At 42.2% G+C, this 20,099-nt stretch overlaps 1 protein-coding gene across 1 annotated transcript in view; it reads right to left on the bottom strand.

The window, feature by feature from the left end:
- The window catches only part of PELI2 (pellino E3 ubiquitin protein ligase family member 2), a 203,253-nt gene that overhangs the window by 138,936 nt on the left and 44,218 nt on the right, over positions 1-20,099 (bottom strand). Inside the window, exon 2 of the mRNA XM_045451060.1 lies at positions 8,878-9,007. Coding sequence (XP_045307016.1) covers positions 8,878-9,007 — 130 coding nt within the window. The remainder of the gene's footprint in view (positions 1-8,877; positions 9,008-20,099) is intronic.

Below are 20,099 nucleotides of genomic sequence, written 5' to 3'. Positions count from 1 at the left end.
CTTATTCAAATTATAACTGGAGGTGTGTAAGTGTTCATATACTTTGACAAGCATCTCCCCATACCCTCAATCCCTTGGCCTCTGATCCCATCATTCCAGTCTGTTTCTATGAGTTCAGGTGTTTAGATTTGAGATATATATATATGATCGGTAGTATTGAGCTTTCTCTCTGACTTATTTACTTAGCATGATGTCCTCAAGGTCCATCTATGTTGTCGTAAATACAGGATGTCCTTTCTCATGGCTGAATGATATTACATTGTATATACATATACAGTTGGCCCTTCAACACAGGTTTGAACTGTGAGGTTCCACTTACAGAGATTCTTTTTCATATGGTAAAGTCCTGTATATGTAGTTTCTCTTCCTTAGGATTTTCTTAACCTTTTCTTTTCTCCAGTTTACTTTTAAGAATACAGTATATAATACATATAACGTACAACCTAGCTGTTAATTGACTGTTTATGTAATCGGTACAACTTCCAGTCAACAGTAGGCTATCAGTATTTAGGAGGAGTGAAAAGTTCTATGAAGGTTTTCAACTGTGTTGGTGGCGGTGGGGGTGGTTAGTACTCCTAACAGCCATGTTGTTCAAGGGTCAACTGTGTACCTTATCTTTATAAACCACTCAAACTGCTGACAGGCACTTAGGCTGATCCCACATTTGGGCTATTGTGAATAGTGCTGCAATGAACACGAGGGTGCAGGTATCTCTTGGAAACGCTGTTTTCGTTTCCTTTGGATATACACCCAGAAGTGGAATTGCTAGATCATATGGTAATTCTATTTTTAACATGAGAAACTTCCGTATTGTTTCCCACAGTGGCTACACCAATCTACATTCCCACCAATGGGGGAATTTACATTCCCAGTGTGAGGGTTCCCTTTTCTTCACATCTGCACCAACACTTACCTCTCATCTTTATGATATCCATTTTAACAGGCATAAGGTGATGTTTCATTGTGGTTTTGATTTGCATTTCCTTGATCATTAGTGTCCTTGAGCACCATTTCATGTGGCTGTTGGCCATTTGGAGGTCTCCTCTGAAAAAAGGTCTATTCAAATGCTGTGCCCATTTTTTTTAATCAGACTGTTTTGTTATCAAGTTGTAGGAGTTCCTTTGGATGTTAGACTTTGGATATTAACTCCTTATCAGATACAGGATTTGTAAATATTTTCTCCTACTCTTGAGATTGCTTCTCCATTTTGTTGACCATTTCCTTTGCTGTGCAGAAGCTTTTCAGCATAGTGTAGTGCCACTCATTTATTTTTGCTTTTGTTGCCTTTGCTTTTAGTGTCAAGAAATCATCGCCAAGACCTAAGTCAAGGAGCTTATTCCCTATATTTTACTCTAGGATTTTATGGTTTTAAGTCTTATACTCAAGCCTTTAATCCACTTTGAGTTGATTTTTGTGTATGATATATGATAGGGGACCAGTTTCATTCTTTCGCATGTGGCTGTCCAGTTTTTCCAAAACATTTTATTGAAAAGACCAGCTTTCCCCCTTTAATTACTCCTGGCTCCTTTGTCACAAATAGACCATATATGTGTAGGTTTATTTCTGGACTCTCTATTCTGTTCCATTGACCTACATGTATGTTTTTATGGCAATACCATCCTGTTTTGATCACTATAAGGTTTGTGATATGGTTTGAAATCAGGAAGCATAGCTCTAGCTTTGTTCTTCCTCCTCAAGATTGCCTTGGCTATTCAGGGTCTTGCGTGGTTCCATACAAATTGTTTATTCTACTTCTCTGAAAATTACTGTTGGAATTCTGATAGTACTGCTTTGGCTAGTATGGTCATCAATGTTAGCTTATGCTCATGGGTTAGAATTATTCTTTCCATTTGTGTCTTCAATTTCTTTCATCAACATTTTATAGTTTTCAGTGAACACATCTTTCACCTCCTTGGTTAAACCTATTCTTATTTTTTCTTCCTGATCCAACTGTAAATGAAATTGTTTTGAGACCTGCATTTGTTACTGATTTTTGTATATTGATTCTATACATCGCAACTTTACTGATTCATCTTCGTTCTAACAGATTTTGGTGTAGTCTTCAGGGTTTTCTATGTATATATAATGTCATCTGCAAATAGGTCATTTTACTTCTTCCTTCCCAGTTTGGGAGACTATTTCTTTTCCTTGCCTAATTGCTCTGCCTAGGACTTCTAGTACGATATTCAATAAAAGGATCCTAAGTGGGCATCCTTGTCTTACTCCTGACCTTGGAGGAAAGCTTTCAGTTTTTCAGTTGACTATGAGATTAGCTGTGGGCTTGCCACATGTGACCTTTATTATGTTGAGGTACATTTCTCTGTAGCCAATTTGTTGCACATTTTTAGCCATAAATGGATGTTGATTTTTTGGGTTTTTTCCCCTTAATCTTTGAGATCATCCTGCAACTTTAATTTCCTATTGTTAACGTAGTTTATTTGCTGATTTGCAAAAGTTGAATCATTCATTCTTGCATCCCAGGAATAAATCCCACTTGATCATGGTGCATGATCTTTTTACTGTACTGAATTCATTGACATTTTGAGAATTTTTACATCTGTGTTCATCAGGGATATTGCCGTGTAATTTTCTTCTCTTATAGTGTCTTTGTCTGGTTTTGGTATCAGGGTAATGCTGGCCTTGTAAAAAGGAGTTTGAAAGTATTCCCTCAATTTTTTGGAAGAATTTGAGAAGAATGGTTATAAAGTCCCCTTTAAATGTTTGGTAGAATTCAGCAGTGAAGTCATCTGGTCTTTACTTTCAATTAGCAATCAAACCCCTCCACAATCTCCTTAATAGTAACTGGCCTGTCCAGATTTTCTATTTCTTCAGGATTCTGTCTCAGGCTGTATTTCTAGGAATGTATCCATTTCTCCTATGTTGATCAATTTGTTGGCAAATATTTGTTCATGCTAATCTCTTATTATCCTTTTTATTTCTGGGGTAGCAATTGTAATGTCTTCCTAATTTTGAGTCATCATTTCTTGGGGAGTCTAAAGATCTATCTTTATCTTTTCAAAACACTAGCTATTAGTTTGGTTGATCGTTTGTCTTTTTTCTATTTGTTTTGGCTCTGATCTTTGCTATTTCTTCCCTTCTACTGACTTTGGGCTTAGCTTGTTGTTCCATTTCTAGTTCACTGAGGTATAGGGTCAGGTTGCTTGTATTTATATTTTGTTAAAATAATTAAGCTGTATTCCCTTCTGTAAGTACAAACTATTTTAGGTTTATATTCCTGTATAGTACACAAAGATATTCTAGGCTGCGGTGGATTACTAGTTTTTTTTTCAGATTCAGAATGTTCATGTTGATGTGATCTAGAAGGATAAAACTTACCCACACCTTGTTGCTCCTGTACAATAAAATGAAATTCTTGAACTTATAAACATCAAAACACCAGACGCCACGAAACTCAAGAAAAGTCCGTTAACAATGAAAGAACACAAAGTTAAAAAAAAAAAAAAAAAAAAAAAACAATCCACTAGTTAAAAGCTGCATTAAATAGTCTGAGGATAATGATACACAGATGACTCCTATGGCACAGATGTCTGCGGCTTCCTAATAATTGCACAGCAGAGAGATGCCACCCACGGCACCAAGACCCAGGCTGTACAGACAGGATTTCAAGAGCAGACCCCACTACAGCCTACAAAATTAGCTTGAACGAATGAGTTACACTGCACTTTATGTTACCACTTCTCATATTACTACTGTATTATTCATGGATACGGAAGAGTGTTAGCATCAACCAGGAGGGCCACTGCAGTATGAACAACCCAAGAACAGTCCTGGCCGCAACAATCCCATGAAATAGTTCTTCTTGCTTTAACACTGTCACTTGGAGACCTTTGATATTTTTCCATTCTGAAACATGCCAACTGGAACAAAATGATACTCTGTTACTTTTAAGAAGTAAAAATGCCCAAAACAGGAGATTTCAACAAAGCATAGCCTAGAAGGGAAAACCACGATGAAGAGTTTTCCTCTGTAATGTTGCTAAATTTAAACCATGCTGCTACCAAAATAGTCACCACCACCATGACCCTATTTACCGATTAATTAAGAGCAAAACAGTTGTCCCACAACCTTAAAAGGAAATGAACAAAAATGGACTTAAATTCTTAGTCCTATTATATCATGTCCTCTACTTAAAAAAAAAAAAAAAAAAAGAGGAAACAGTGAAGGGTGTTAAGTTTATTTTGAGAGAGAGAGAGGCAGCAGAGAGGGAGGGAGACAGAGAATCCCAAGCAGGCTCCACATGGTCAGTGCAGACCCTGACACGGTGCTAGAACTCACGAACCATGAGATCTGAGATCATGAGAACCTGAGCCAAAATCAAGAGTTCGATACTTCACCAACTGAGTCACCCAGGCACCCCGCAATGTTTCCTTTAACAAAAAACCCCAAATCTCTGTTCCAGATCTCTCTGCTCTCCTGGCTAACTCCTCCTAACCCCTCACCTCCAAGCTCAGGTGCCATGCCCTCAGAGGCCCTTCCCTGTCTACCCAATCCAAGCTCTTGCCCCCCCTCTCCCCCCACCCGCTGTGCTCACAGCTCCATCGTCTTTTCCTGCACTGCACTTCCCACAACATGCAGTTAGCATGTATTCACATGAGAACTTAGTGTCTGCCTCCTCACTAGACAATGAACTTCATGCAGACAAGGTTTGCACACTGCAGTATATCCAATACCTAGCATGATGCCTGGCCATATAAAAGTGCTAGATAAATATTTTTTGAATAAATGAACAGTGAATAAATTGCTAAATGCCAAAAGCAAAACAAGACTTTCGGTTTTCTTTGAACACGTTATATATTAGGTGAAGTATCTTGGAGTATTACTATTTCACGAGCAAATACGCACACAAATAGAGATTACACAGAGATTACACAACAGTAGCACATATTTACCGTCCTGATCTGACTTTGCTTGGACTGTGGCATGCATGGAAGATGGAGACCCCATTCTCCAGCAGCCACTACCATCAACAAAAGGGTACATCCTGATACGCCACTGGGCTGTGGGGCAGAAGGAAGAAACAACATGGAATGTGAGCACTTGGCCTCTTGACTAACAATGGTAACCACAACTACCCTTTGAGATCTCCTGTTTACAGCTCCAATGAAAGATGACCCTTTCACTGCCAGTATTGCACAATCAAATTTCAGGGCAGATGAACCACTGCTGATTCAGGTCAAACAGCTTTTGTCAAGTTTACCACAGACCCTGGCATTCTGACAGGAAATGGGGTGAGCAAGAGGGAAGAAAACGCAATACAGGAGGGCCTGGGAAGGGCCCAGAGGCAAGGACTCACCAGGAGGGGTAACCGGCAGGTACCTGAGAAAGGAAATCCAGGGTAAAGTTGACACATAACTGGAAAAGCCAAGTAGACCAAAAACCTTGACAAGAGTAAGGACAGGCTAAAGGGCTAGAGGTCTTGAGATCAGGTAAGAAAGCCTATTTATTCACAGGTAGAATGAACTGGAGGGTATGGTCACCTTCAAGTGACAATGGACTACAAAGTGCACCATATCAGTGGGAAAAGTGCAAGTGATGGTCAAATTGGAAGAGGTAAAATATTAGGACCCATGGAGGCCAATGCATGGTTTAGCAAAGGTCAGGGAGAAACAGATGGGACTAGGTACTAAGTCAATGGAATATGCAGAAGAGTGGACTGCAGGTCAGGGAGGTCAGGAGAAGCAGGGTAATCAGCAGCTTACATCAAAGTAGACTTAAGGAACAGACTAGGGGCGCCTGGGTGGGTCAGTCTGTTGAGCGTCCAACTTCGGCTCAGGTCATGATCTCGCAGTCTGAGTTCAAGCCCCGCATCGGGCTCTGTGCTGACAGCTCGGAGCCTGGAGCCTGCTTTGGATTCTGTGTCTCCTTCCCTCTCTGCCCATCCCCCACTTGTGCTCTGTCTGTCAAAAATAAGTAAACAAACAAACAAAAAAAGAACACACTGAAATGGAAACAGAAGGAAATCATTTTAAGTCCAATAAACTTGGAGAGATGGAAGAAAGGAAAAAGGCCATACCTGTGAAAAAACAGCATTCAGTTAAGATGAGGCAGGAGGAGAAACATTTGAAGCAAAGGTTAAATATGTAAGAGACTTCGTCTAGGGGTCAACAGAGCAGGTGGGAGGAGAGGCAGGCACAGCTGACCAGAAGTGAGAGTTTGAGAGGGAACAGGAGTGAGGAATTTGTGAGCAAGGTGCTAGGCTCAGGTAGGGCAGAATACCGTGCATGAGGCCCTCATTGTACAGATACCAGGATGAGTAACATGCATAAGCGGAAGGCAGTAAGGGCTAGGTGATCAGCTCAGTGTGTCTGATCTACTCATCTCCCTTAGTCATAGCTGACTGACCCTGGCCAGGCCTCTCAGATTCCCTTTCCTGACAATTAAAAACCTCTAGAAGAGACAGAAGGTAGCTGGAGACAAGTCACTTTACAACCCCCGTTAAACAAGACCCACATTAACTCTTGTTCATACTCAGCAGAGCTGTTCCTATCCTAATCTTTAATAATTTCTCCAGTTTTGCTTTTTTTTTTTTTAAGCCACAATCATTTGTTGCTTATAACAGAAGTATCTTGTCTGATTCAGCATGGCTCCTGCCTATAGCCAACTCATTCATTTTATATATGAGGAAACAGAGGCTCTGAGAATGTATGATTTTCCCAGGTTACAAGACAAAGTTCCAATTTCCTCTTACTACTAGTAATGTAGACCATAAACACAGATTGAGACAGACAACTACCAAAAGATTCAGAATTTAAATAACTTCGGGTAAAATTCAGTTATAAAAAGTAAAACCTTTATGAAAAGTTAAACTGGAGCACATGAAGGTAGGTAGTGAATAAAGGAAAAGCCACTGATCTTTCGATAGTAGCTACTGGAAGATCTATTTCATATTCCAGCCATATTTCATATTCTGTCATAACATGAAGCCTGAGGTGGCGCCTGGGTGGCTCAGTCGGTTAAGCGTCCGACTTCGGCTCAGGTCATGATCTCATGGTTCGTGGCTTCGAGCCCCGCATTGGGCTCTGTGCTGACAGCTCAGAGCCTGGAGCCTGTTTCGGATTCTGTGTCTCCCTCGCTCTCTGCCCCTCCCCCACTCGCACTCTGTCTCCGTCTCTAAAATAAACAATAAAAAATTTTAAAAAATGAAGCCTGAGTAATCAAAGATTTCTATACATTTTCTTAAATATATAAAGCCATGGTATCAATATAAAATCTAAGATTAAGGAAAGTAAAGTTACTGAGCTAGAGGAAGATCAACACACAGACAAATGGAAGGACCAGGTCTATAATATCAGAACTTTTTTGGCTTAAAAACTTTTAACAGTCTCTTACGGTTTGCCTCCCTCCCTGTTTTTATATTATTTTCCTCTGAAACACAGAGAACAAACTGAGGGTTGCTGGAAGGGAGGTAAGCAGGGGGATGGGCCTAAATGGGCAGTAAGGAGGGCACTTGTGATGAGCACTGGGTACTGTATGTAAGGGATGAATCACTGAATCTACTCCTGAAACCAATACTATACTGTATGTTAACTGATTTGAATGTAAACAAATGAGTTAGAAAAAAAACTTTGGTCTTGGTATCCTCCAAATATTTTTGCACTATAAAATACTTCTCATACTCATTAGCCTTCCAAGATTCTGTTATTTCACTTCCTCCTTTTCTCAGCATCTTTGTAAATCTGACTTCTTTTGTTTTCCTTATCAAGTGTCCTTCCCTTCATAAAACTTACTTTATTTCCCCTTCTCTAGCCAAGTTTGGCTGCTAAATAGTTATCTTTCCTGTTTTCCTAGTTGTTTCATATTTTCAGATCTAGCCATTCCCTCATTAATACAAGACAATCTTAACTGGTCACATTCTAGCAAACTTTTTTCATGGCACTGCTTCAGAAACTCCTTCAGCAACAGGAGATCTTTTAATAAAAAACATTAACGAAGGTCATCTGTTTCTAAGACTGAGTATCAAAACCACACGTACTTCCACGAAGCTTTTCGATTCTCTCTGAACCACGGGTTTTCAGTAAAACTGGCAATCAAGTCGTATTTATTCCAGATGGTCCAAACCCATTATGATAAATACGTATAGCCAATGCACCATATAGAAATTTCAGGTAAATCCAATTTTGCTAGAAAAAGAAACTATATCACACATTAAATAATTGAATTAAAAGAAAAAACTGTCCTATCTAAACAAGTAGAATATATTACCCAGAATGGAAACTCAGGTTTCTCCCCATTTATAGATCAGAAAATCATAGAAAAATTAACATTTTATAGACTTCAAAGCTATGAGAAGAGATATAGTAAACGTCCTATGGCACTTAGCTCTGTTTACTTCCAATCTTTCTAATAATGACCCAAATTCCAGGTACATGTAGATTGTATAAAAACATCTAGTGCTCAATAAATAGAAGGAAAATGACAAATCTTAGTGAGGTTCACAAAGACTTAACACAAAAACTAAGTTAAGGAACATCATTTATCTTTCAATACAACTATTCTAAAGTGACGTATGTTGGTTCCACTATATCCCAAGCAGTGATCCATCAGGGGGTATCGGGATGGGAGGGTCTGCCCACCTCACCACTCAGGGGACATGTGGCAATGTCTGGAGACCTGTTTGGTTGTCCTAACAGGGGATGGGAGTGGGGATGTGCTACTGGCATCCAGTGGGTCAAAGCCAGGGATGTGGCTAAACATACAGTATATAGGACAGCCCTTAACCACAAAGAATTATCTGGCCTAAATGACTGAGAAACTGCCCCACAGAGAATAGAGACTGAAAGAAAAGAGCAGTGACGACAAGAAGTACCAAAAGTCACCATCTGCCAAGGCCTTCCCAATGCTGTAGGAACCACCTACCTTGGACGCTTGTGGCGTGGATATTACATGGACCGTGCTGGGTTTGACTCCGTTAGCCTTTGGCCGCTTATAGAGAGCAAATCTGCTTTTCCTCCGGCCGCGGTCTCCATTAGGTAAAGCACCATTGTACCTATAAACAAACATGAAAGAGTTCACTTACTTGTAGATTTTTAAAGTTTTAAGAATAAAGGATGGAAAAAGGGGAGAGACAGGGATGGTCATAAAAAGCTGCCCACTAAACACCCCATAGAAGGAACGGGCTGTAAAACAGACTTCAGCTGTAATGAAATTCAAATCACTTCCAGAAACTTAATTTAAGGGTGATGTACAAGGTAATTATAGGTTTCCTATTCTATAAAGTCAGACTCTTCAAATCTTTTTGGGAAGAGACAGTATAAATAAGCAAATGAGAATTCTGCAGAGGCTGTATTAGAGCTGGCTCAATTTAGCAAGTGTTGTTCTAATGGACCCCAGAGAAACACTCAAGAAATATTTTTAAATGAACTAGTTAGAAAATAGCATACTAATTAAACCTCATCTCTCACTCCCAAATCATGTTAATGTCTTTAGGATCTTTATTTGTAAGAAGACCAAATTTAGTTACTTGCAGTCTTAAGAGTTCTGAATTCTCTACATTCATTCCCATTGCTATTCGAACCGTATACGGTCAGGTAGGCAAAAATACTTGTGAAATCCTATTTTATGTTTGTCACAAGAGGGTTCCCATAAAGAGGCCCGGAAATAAAAAAAGAGGAGTTTTAGTCCAAACTGTCAAATAACTTAAAAAGTCATCTGGAAAACAATGTTCTTAATGTAGCTCTCCCACATTAATACCTGAAGTTAATACCAGTGTTTAAAAGAAATACAGGGGGCACCTGGGAGGCTCAGTCAGTTAAGCGTCCACCTCTTGGTTTCAGCTCAGGTCATGATCTCATGGTTCATGGGACAGAGCCCCAAATACGGCTCCGTGCTGACAGCACAGAGCCTGCTTGGGATTCTCTCTCTCCTTCTCCCTGACTCACGTTCTGTCTCTCTCAAAATAAACAAACTTAAAAAAAAAAAAAAGAAAGAAAGAAAGAAATGCAGGACTGCAGTTAGTGATTCTGCTTTCAGTTGTACTTCTAACTTGATTAATAGGTCTCTGTAAGTTCTGACCAAGGTCTCATGTTGCCACACTGACATGACTATTCTCCATCTCCTTCTTCGGAGAAGTTCCTTTAAAGAAGAGAATAGAAAGAAGGGAAGGGAATCTTTTGAGTTTTACATATATAGGACAGCTCCTTCAGAACACCAAAGTCAGGGATAGCACATCTAGTGGCTCATCCCTCTCCTCCAAGTCTTACTTCTGTCTCTGTTGAGCCCCACCCAGAAGTACCTGGTGGCCAGTATGGCAAAGGGGACATCAGGCTCACTAACAGTAAGAGTTGGAACAAAGGGGTTTTTTGTTACAATTTGGTAGCTACAGTTTGAGGATGGATTTAAATTATCACTCGAAGTTATTCCTGCTGTGTTTTTAATCTGTTCCCATTTCCATCACAAAGAAACGCGCGCTACATAAAAGTGTCTCCAGAATACAGAGATGATTTATTTCCAGTCTCCTTTTTCTGAGGCAAGATCAAAACATACATTGTTTTCTTACACGTGTTTGTGATCGCTACTTTAATGAATGTACCCATAAGAAAACCACCGTTATAAACCCACTTTGCTTTAACATATTTCCCAATCACTTAAATCAAGATGAATATTTTGTACTAAGAGAAACATGTGGAAATCAATTAAAGCTCCTAGGGCTCTCAACAACTTAGAGGAACATTTTCAGCACTGAAGCCTCAAGGCAAATGGTACAGGATCTGGCAGGATTTCCCGGGCCCCGTCGAGTCTCCCCAGCAATCTCCTGCATCTTTTTTTTTTTTTTTTAATTTTTTTTTTCAACGTTTATTTATTTTTGGGACAGAGAGAGACAGAGCATGAACGGGGGAGGGGCAGAGAGAGAGGGAGACACAGAATCGGAAACAGGCTCCAGGCTCTGAGCCATCAGCCCAGAGCCCGACGCGGGGCTCGAACTCACGGACCGCAAGATCGTGACCTGGCTGAAATCGGACGCTTAACCGACTGCGCCACCCAGGCGCCCCTCTCCTGCATCTTTTAAGTGCACACTAAACCTAGCAAGAGCGTGTCAGATGCTTCTCGGGGATCCACTCACCACCACACTCCCTCCTCAGGCATCCATCCCTTAACTCCCTAAGGTGAGCCCGAGCACCACGCGTGAGTGAAATGGCCAGGCCGGCACCCTCCCCACCACACTGTCACTGAATGGCTGGAGGTGGACAGCTGGCCCACATTGACAATGACCTTCTCATCCCAGAAAACACAACACTGACCCTGAGACACACCCAGCCAGTCTCTGCGGATGTCCAGGGCTGCAAAATCGAAGTGCACAAACTGTGGGGATGTCACAATGTGTCACATGATGAAGCAGCAGAGAAGTGAGGAATGAAGCAGATGAACAGAGACAAGCAACAACAAGAGAGAGAGAGAGCATCCTTAGGGCTTCTAGTGACCCAGATGCACGCTGACCCTTGTTCACCAAATTCTTTCTAGTTTCGGCTAACTCAGGTTGGTTTCTGCTACCTACAACCCCAAAGTCCTATCTACCATAAAGGGGAGGATAAACCCACAAAAACCAGACGTGTCATCTTACCATACGCAGAAATGTTTACATTGCCCAAGCATGATACCTGCAGGTTTAAGCAAATAGTAAGCCAGCCTACACACAGGTTACCTACTTACTCAATCCATCTAGACCATGCTCAGTAACAAATCCTACTGGAAATCGGAGGGATTTCCTATTGGAAATAGGGTCCCAATGAGACAAGTTTCTAATTAGGTTAAGCTACGTGGCATTATGAACACTGAATGAATGACCAAGTACTAGAGCTACAGTGATGAGTATCAGTTTCCTTGTCTTCAGATCTCTCCACTTAAAAGCAAAGAAAGGCATAAAAACAAGTGTGATAAGGTATGTAAACAACAAGATGCACTAGGGCACAAAGCACGTGGGAAGAGGCATGAGGGAAAGTTGCATGGAGGATACAATGCTTGAACGGCCTTTTTTGTTTGTTAAAATTTATTTTATTTTGAGAGAGAAAGAGAACATGAGTGGGAAGAGGGGCAGGGAAGAGAGAGAGGGAGAGAGAGAATCCCAAGCAGGCTCTGTACTGTCAAGCACAGCACCCAATGCGGGGCTCGAACCCACAAGCCGTGAGAGCATGACCTGAGCTGAAACCAAGAGTCAGACACTTAACTGACTGAGCCACGCAGGAGCCCCAATGCTTGAACGGCCTTGAAATGTGAACAACACCACAGGGGGAAGGTGGGGCAATACTATATACAAGGACAAGGAGTATAGGCAGTTCATTACTGTGAAAGCAAAGAGTTCAAGGGAAGAGAAGTAGTGGGGTGGCGGTGGGGGGGGGGGGCAGGTAAAAGGCAGGGGCCAGGTTACACAACAGCCTGGCACTCCATAAGGGGCGTGACTTTTTACCCTAAGGGGAATGGGGAACTGGTAAGATTAAGCAAAGGACTAACACAATTGGATATAAAGTCATCGCTAGGGCAGCACAGCGCAGGATGGACAGCCAGACCGGACTCAAGATGACCAGACGGCAGAAGAAGCCTACCCATATGGGAAGTGGAGCGGGTCACATAGTGGCCCCCAAGTCAATGAGACCATGTCCCAGACCTTTGAAAAAAGGGTCTTTGCAGATGTAGTTAAAGCCCTGGAGATGAAATCATCCTAGGTCACTGGAGGGCCCTAAACCCAAGAACAAGCATTTTCATAAAGAGACACACAGGGGAAGAGACAGAGAGGACCATGGGAACATGAAGGCAGAGACTGGGGCTAGACCCTCACAAACCAAGGAATGCCTGGAGCCTCCAGGAAGCAGGAAGAAGTAAGGAAAGATCCTGCCGCCCACCCCCACCCCCCGGGCTCCTGGAGGCAGTATGGCCTTGCCTGCACCATGACTCCAGACTTGAGGCCTCCGGAACTGGGAGAATGAATTCTGCCCCCTTGAGCCACCATGTTGGTGGGAATTCGTCCTGATAGCCACGGGAAACTTTAACGGCCTAAACCCAAGCAGCAAGGAAAGGAACTGGAGGATTAGACAAAGCTTGCAGAGAGTTGTTTTCAGTGCTAAGTGAGCATCAGAATCACCAGGGAAGCTTTACAAACCTATGCACACCTAGGTCTCAAGAGATGCTGAGTCGGCAGTTCTGGTACAGGGCTCCAGGTGTGCACACTGTCCAAGTTCCACAGGGGACGTGCACTTGCAGCCACAGTTGAGCTCCTTGGTTCTGAAGACAAGTATCAATAGTATTTGGAGACCCATCTGACTGCACAGAGGGAGGGACAGAGAAAGGTAATGGCATACAGGCTTCTGGCCTAGGCCAGGGGGATGGCATTATTAGGAAGACAAACAGGAATTACAGGGGTATGCCAGGAAAGACATGAAGAAGGCAAGAGAAGTTACAGTGTTTAATCAGTTAAAAGGCCAGTTCATAGAACAGAAATGTACTTCCATGATCTGGAACAGACTGGGTCATTGGTGACCTCACCCATCTTCAGAGTGAACAAGTAACAACACAAACCAGCCCCTAGACCCTGGGTCTCCCTCCGAACCCCCCTCCCATACCACCTTCTCCTCACAGCCAAGAGAGCTCCTCACCCACTGCCCTGCTTCTAGTGCTCATAGACTCTTCAATCCGCTATCATCTGATCTTTGCCCCAAATCTAAAAGTACATTTGGGGATACCTGGGTGGCTCAGTCGGTTAAGTGTCCGACTCTTGGCTTCGACTCAGGTCATGATCTCACAGTTCATGAGTTTGAGCCCTGCATCCGGCTCTGTGCTGACAGTGTGGAGCCTGCTTGGGATTCTCTGTCTCCCTCTCTCTCTGTCCCTCCCCCCACGCTCTCGCACATGTCCTTTCTCTCAAATAAATAAACATAAAAAAATAAAAGTATGTTTGGTCATGTGTCATGCCACCACCCTACTCAACCCCCACCCCACTCCAAAAGTCTCCCACTGGCTCTTGTATCAGAGTGGCAGATCAGAGATGACCACAGATGCCCATGACTTCTCCCAGTGAGAGGTGAGTCTAGTTCCCCTCTCCCTACACCTGCGCTGGCCTGAGCTGGTAAGGGACCTGCTTCCCAACAGGATGTAGAGGAAGTGATGTTCTGAGATTTCCCAAGCCAGGTCTGAAAAAGCCTCGCAGCTTCTGCCTGGGTCTTTTGTGAGCCTTGAGCTGCCATGGAAGAGACCTGGGACCACCATGCTGGGGAGGCCACACGTAGGGGCTCCAGTCAGCAGTCTCAGCAGAGCCCAGCCTTCCAACCACCTAGTTAAGGCGCCAGTCACATGAATGAAGCAGCCTTGGACCTTCCAGACCAGACCATCCCTCAGCTGACGATCACCAAGGGCTACCAAATGGGGCAGAAAAACTGCCCGGCTGAGCACTGCCTAAATTCCTGACCCACAGAACGGTGCAATAAATAAGATGGTGGTTGTATCAAGCCAGTGAGTTGGGGGTAGTTGGTTATACTACAACAAGCCCCAATACTCCCTTCTCCCTCCTCACAGCCTCTCCTTCATCCCCTGATCTGTCAAGCATGGTTACCTCCTCCTGAACACCATCACAGAATCTTCCCCTCCTACTTCCTGCCTCCCCATCCAGACCAGGGAACATCAAGTCCATCCCCACACTGCAGAGGGCTCACAGGCACTGAAACCCACCCAGGGTTACTACATGACAAGACACGACCATCTTCTGTGTAACGGAGTAGAGCTAAAGACGTGATTCTGCCTACAAAGGCAAAAGGCTTCTTTCCAAGAAAGAAGGGCAGAATATTCCCTGGCCTGGCAAGCTCTTCAGCCAGTCAGTTTGTAGAAAGAGCATTTCCAAGTGCTGCTGACACACCTGTTTTAGCTGCTTAACAGGGGCATTTTGATTCAAATCCACAAGTTGCTTTTCAAGCTTCCCATTAAAAAAAAAAAAAAAAAAAATCTGGAGACTTTAAAAACATCCACTTATTTAGTAAGCATGTGATGAAAACTTAACTCTTCACATACGCAGAGCACATAGTTGGTCTTAACAGTAAAAGTATTTGGATGCTGTGAAGGACAATGAAAACCCTGTTTAAGAAGCCTCACAAATTGAGGGTTTTCCCTGGATTAAGATTCAGAGTTCGCATGTTTTCCGTAGTAAGTGCACAGCAAATGCTTTGTGCCAAGAAACTCAGTGAGGGAGGTGTTATTACTCCCAGTGGACAGAACGGTTGAAACACAAACTTGCACAGCTAGGAAAGGACAGGCTGAACCTGAATCCACACCTACTTTTGTCTGACTCCAAGCGTCATTCCTTCCGGTAGCTACCGACAATTTTTAAATTCAAGGCATTTCCTGGCACACAACACAAAGATGCAGTCTTAAGATGCCTACCACCTAAAAATGCATTCGTCAAAAAGAATTTTCTATGGGAAATGGCAAGAGACATGTGCTAGAGGCTACCAGTTACATTTTGGAGGCATCACGTTTGATCTCGACCAGCCTGAGCTCAGAGCAGCATCCACGCGGAAACGGGGAAGAAGATGTGGGGTACACAAGTGGAGGCATCATGAGCATTACAGAACCACATTCCAGAAGCAGCACGGCTTCCCACTGCAGCCTGAACGTTCTGCCCTCCCTCGAAAGCAACATTGCTGTCACCTGCACGGATCAATCACAAGCAACTACTACAACCAAAGTAGGCTGTACAACGCAGATGAACACGTCAGTGACCCCACAGATGAGAGACGTGAAGGCAGGGCACACAGTCTGATAACCTCTTGCACTGTGGCACCTGCTTCGACAGAGCACACACTAACTCACCATGAAAGTGAATGCACCAGTGGAACTGTAAGAAAATGCACATAAACCAATTAAATGCCTGACACCAGCCTGACATTATTAGGGCCTCGCTCATTATTTCATCTGTCATAACGCATCTGGATTTGCCTTGCCCGAATGAACTTTATATATAAAGCCCTGGGACCCAACAGCGTTTATTTCTCTGTGCCTAACAAATACTGTAGGGTTACATAAATAGATGTTCATTTCTAGCCAGAGAACTAATTATGACAGCACTGGAACAGTGTATCCCCTCTGGTGATAACCTGCTGCTTTTTAAACATCAGTTCATTCAGAAAATCTTCCTGGGCTTGGCCTTAAAATGAGAATTTTCAACGCCCCACTTCTGGCTGGAAAGGGTCTTTGCCTCAAGTAGCTACTTAACGTTCAATCAATACGAAATGAATATGTTCACTCAAGAATGCATCCCGGGTAGTACCTGGGGGAGGGAGGGCGGGAGGGGGAGTCAGGCCCCAGGGCCAGAGCCTAAGGGGCTAAGGGTACTAACCTTAAGGTACTTGCCTCTTAACAGAGTCAGGCAAAGGCAGACAAGGTAACAGAATTAGAAAATAATACTGACACACGCTGCTGAAACTGAGTTAGAAAACAATGGGAAAAAATGAATCCAAACATTAAGTTTTGAACCTGGACAGTGACAGGTCTTGCCACGCCCTACACATGGGATGGGACTTATGGAACCTTTAACGGTTGTCTGCTATAGCTGACCTGTGTGATGGCACAGGTTCATCTTCCATTTTTCTCACACCGTTTTGGTGGATGCTTTTGAGAAGTTTCCTTTTTAATGTTTTAATTTTTTTTAATGTTTATTTTTGAGAGAGAGCCGAGCAGGAGAGGTGCAGAGAGAGGGGGAGACACAGAATCTGAAGCAGACTCCAGCCTCTCAGCTGTCAGCACAGAGCCCTAAGCAGGACTTGAACTCATGAACCATGAGATCGTGACCTGAGCCGAGGTCAGATGCTTAACCAACTAAGCCACCCAGGCGCCCTGAGAAGTTTTCTTTTCATATGCATAAGCCTCTTCAACTCCACGTGGTCCCTTCAAACTGAGGAGGGGCTCAATGAAACAGTCACCCCATTAGTGTGGAGATAGTGATGGGGGTGCAGGGATCACCAGCAATTCCAGCTGCAACCCTTTTCCCATCCTGTGCTGTGAACTTACTGAAGATGGGCCTGTTCGTTCAGCTATGAAGACAGCAACACAAAATTACAAATTTTAAAAAGATTCCTAAGCCTCTTTCAAGCGTTTCAAGTACATAAGGGCACAGAAAGCATTACACCCAACTAAAATACCGTCCTCTTGTCTAAGGAAGGTGACTGTTTCAGCCATTACTGACACGACTGTCTTTTATGGCCGCCACAGTTCCAAAAGCCTCCCAAATCTTCGCGACAGCTATATTTTCAGAGGTTGCCGTTTCTTATCTGGAGGTGTTTTAGCTTCCGCATACCAAAATATTTCCCAAAGTGAAATATTAAAAAGTTTTTTATAACAGGAACACAATACTACCCCCACACCAGGAGGTTTTTAGGCTGTTCTTCCTGAGTTTGTACACCCACACGCCCCTTGCAGCAAGAGGTACGGGGACGGCCATCCTGGCCCTGCATCTAATCCCACAGGGGACTTTGCACAAGTCCTGGAACTTCTCAGAACCTCACTTTCCTTCCCCATAATGTAGGAAGGCAGAACATTCTATGGTTTGGATTCTGCTGCAGCGTGCTAGGAGAGGAGCTCAGGAGAGGCATCATGGCCCCAGCCTCCCTGTGTCATCACTCTTTCTTGCATCCATCCCATTCCTGTGGACTCTAGAGGGCCACCCCTCCCTACGTGCTTCCTCCTTCAACCGGGCCGTTCAAAAGAAACCAATGTGCACAGCAAATCCAGTCTACCTAAAAAATAATGTTCTTTTCATAAACCATTCCTTTATCATCTCATACTTAGCCATTTGCTCCTTTGAGGTATTTCTCCTCCCTTTTTCATCAAATTGGTTAAATCCACAAGTTGTATTTCTTTTTGTTTTTTTTTTTTTCTTTACTGTATTGAATCTTTGTTAAGTATTGCTAGGGGGCCAACAGCAGAACATTTTTCACTGAATACTTAAAGATACGCAAAATGTTGGGAATAGGGAAAACTTGTTACTCTCACAAGATCTAAGACTACTTCTTTCATTCGGTCATTGGCTCCAACAGTCCAAACACCTCCAATTAAATATGTATTAATCTTACTGCTTTACAGAGAATCAACTGTTTAACTTATAGGTGAGAATTAAAGTATTACTCTTCAGTGATTTGATTCCTAACAGAGAAAAGATCACAAAGAGGGGGAAAAAAAGTGTGGCAAGAAATGGATTTGATATAGTACAAGCTTTGTACAATTTGAGAACCAGGTAAAGATTCATCTTATTCTTGAATGAGTACCATCTTACACTCTACACCCCTTTACGTATTTCACCATTTTGGAAAAACAGATTAAATCCCAAACGTTCATTCTTCATCACTTTAACATTTGCTTATTTTAGCCTCTCGTCACCTAAATTAAGATGATCAGGTGCATAAATTGTACATGGTAGACATGAAACAAGACACGCCCTTAGCCATGACTTTATGGCTCCAGTTAACTGCCTTGCCCTGGACATGGGTTTGGGCCTTGTGACTTGCTTTGGCCAATGAATGTTAACAAATGTGATGCAAGCAGGGGCTTGAGATGTGCTTGGTACTTGAGATTATCTTCTGGCACCTCTGACATGGCCATAGGAAGTCTATGTCCCAGCCAGCCTGCCAAGGAGAAGGAGAGACACTTGGAGGAGATCCAAACCACATATATGCAGCATGAAGCAAAGCCACTCCATCACTGCCTAAAGCAGAGCCGTCTCAACCAACCCACGGATTCATGAGAATAAATGATTATTGTTTTAAAAGGCACAGAGTTTGGGGATGACCTGTTACACAGCATTATATGGCAAAAATGAAATGATGTTCTGAATTTCAAAAGCAAATTAAGTAGCTCCCTCAGTACCTAAAGACTTTGGGCTAAAGACACATAAACCATCAAATATATGCCCAAAGTTTTATATATAAAGACTCTCTCATTCTGAAGGAAGATAAGAATTCCAAATGTGTCCCTTTTTAAATTAAGAAAAAAAAAATTTTTTTTAATGTATACTTTTTAATGAGGGGAATGAAATATCAAATTCTAGGTCTTCAACAAATTACGTCAATCAAAAGCTGTGGTCCCTCAAGTCAGCTACATTCGTATATAAAGATCTTAGTCTCTAAAATTCAAATTTAGACATAAAAGAATTAGGATAAAATTACTATCTGGCAGAGCACTGATTCTTTTAAATCTGTTCATATACAACTTCCACCATAGTAAGAGCCCTCTAAAAAGTGAACATCTCAAACGTTGCCTAAAAAGGGAACATCTCAAACGTTGCCTAAAAAACTAGCATTGGGCCCATCATCTAACATGTACTAAAGCTATGGGCATTTCAACTAAAGAACTTGATGTACAAAGAGTTTATAACTGGTCCAAAGAATTAAAGCCAGAAACTGAAACTAGCATTGCAATCTTTTCTGTATGATAAATACAGATAAATAAGTTCTAACTATTCTTAATAACTAAATTACTTACAATCTCTTTTCCTTTTTTAAAATTTTGCGAAGAATTGCACTAATCTATCCTTTACTAATGTATCCTAAACAAATGTTTACCGTAAACCTTTAGCAAACGCACCTGAATTTAGAAATTCCTAGAAATACAGGCGTGTCAGAGCAAGACACCTAACTTTTGAAACCTTGCTGGCCAATGCCTTGATGATTTAAAAGATACATAATTGCTATTGTGTATAACAACTAAGTTGAAGAGGATTATACAATATATTCACTCGAATCAATTACCCATGACAGAATGAGGGGAATGAACGGTTTACACCAAATATAAATACTTTAATGGGCTGCAAAACATAAACCCAATGGTGGCTTTACCTCATGCATATTGAGACTACATGGATAACCTTTCACATAACTTTTTTAAAAGGTTCTTTTATTTCTAGAACACCTGAATATAAGAGTTGCAATACAAGATTGGAAAATATTAGTATATAAAATCAAGTTTATTTCACAAAAATGAAAGCACTGCCTAAAGTCACATTCTAGAAAAGCAGTAGTAGGTGAATCAGGTCAGTTATACAAAAGGACTTCTGAGCAGCTGTGGTGAATGATTTTATAACAACCAACCTTCAATGCTATAGAAGATGATCT

Source organism: Leopardus geoffroyi, chromosome B3, assembly GCF_018350155.1.
Source record: "Leopardus geoffroyi isolate Oge1 chromosome B3, O.geoffroyi_Oge1_pat1.0, whole genome shotgun sequence".
In the NCBI taxonomy this organism is placed as follows: domain Eukaryota; kingdom Metazoa; phylum Chordata; class Mammalia; order Carnivora; family Felidae; genus Leopardus; species Leopardus geoffroyi.
The sequence above is the reverse complement of the archived record's forward strand: the minus strand, read 5'-3'. Positions and strand labels throughout refer to the sequence as shown.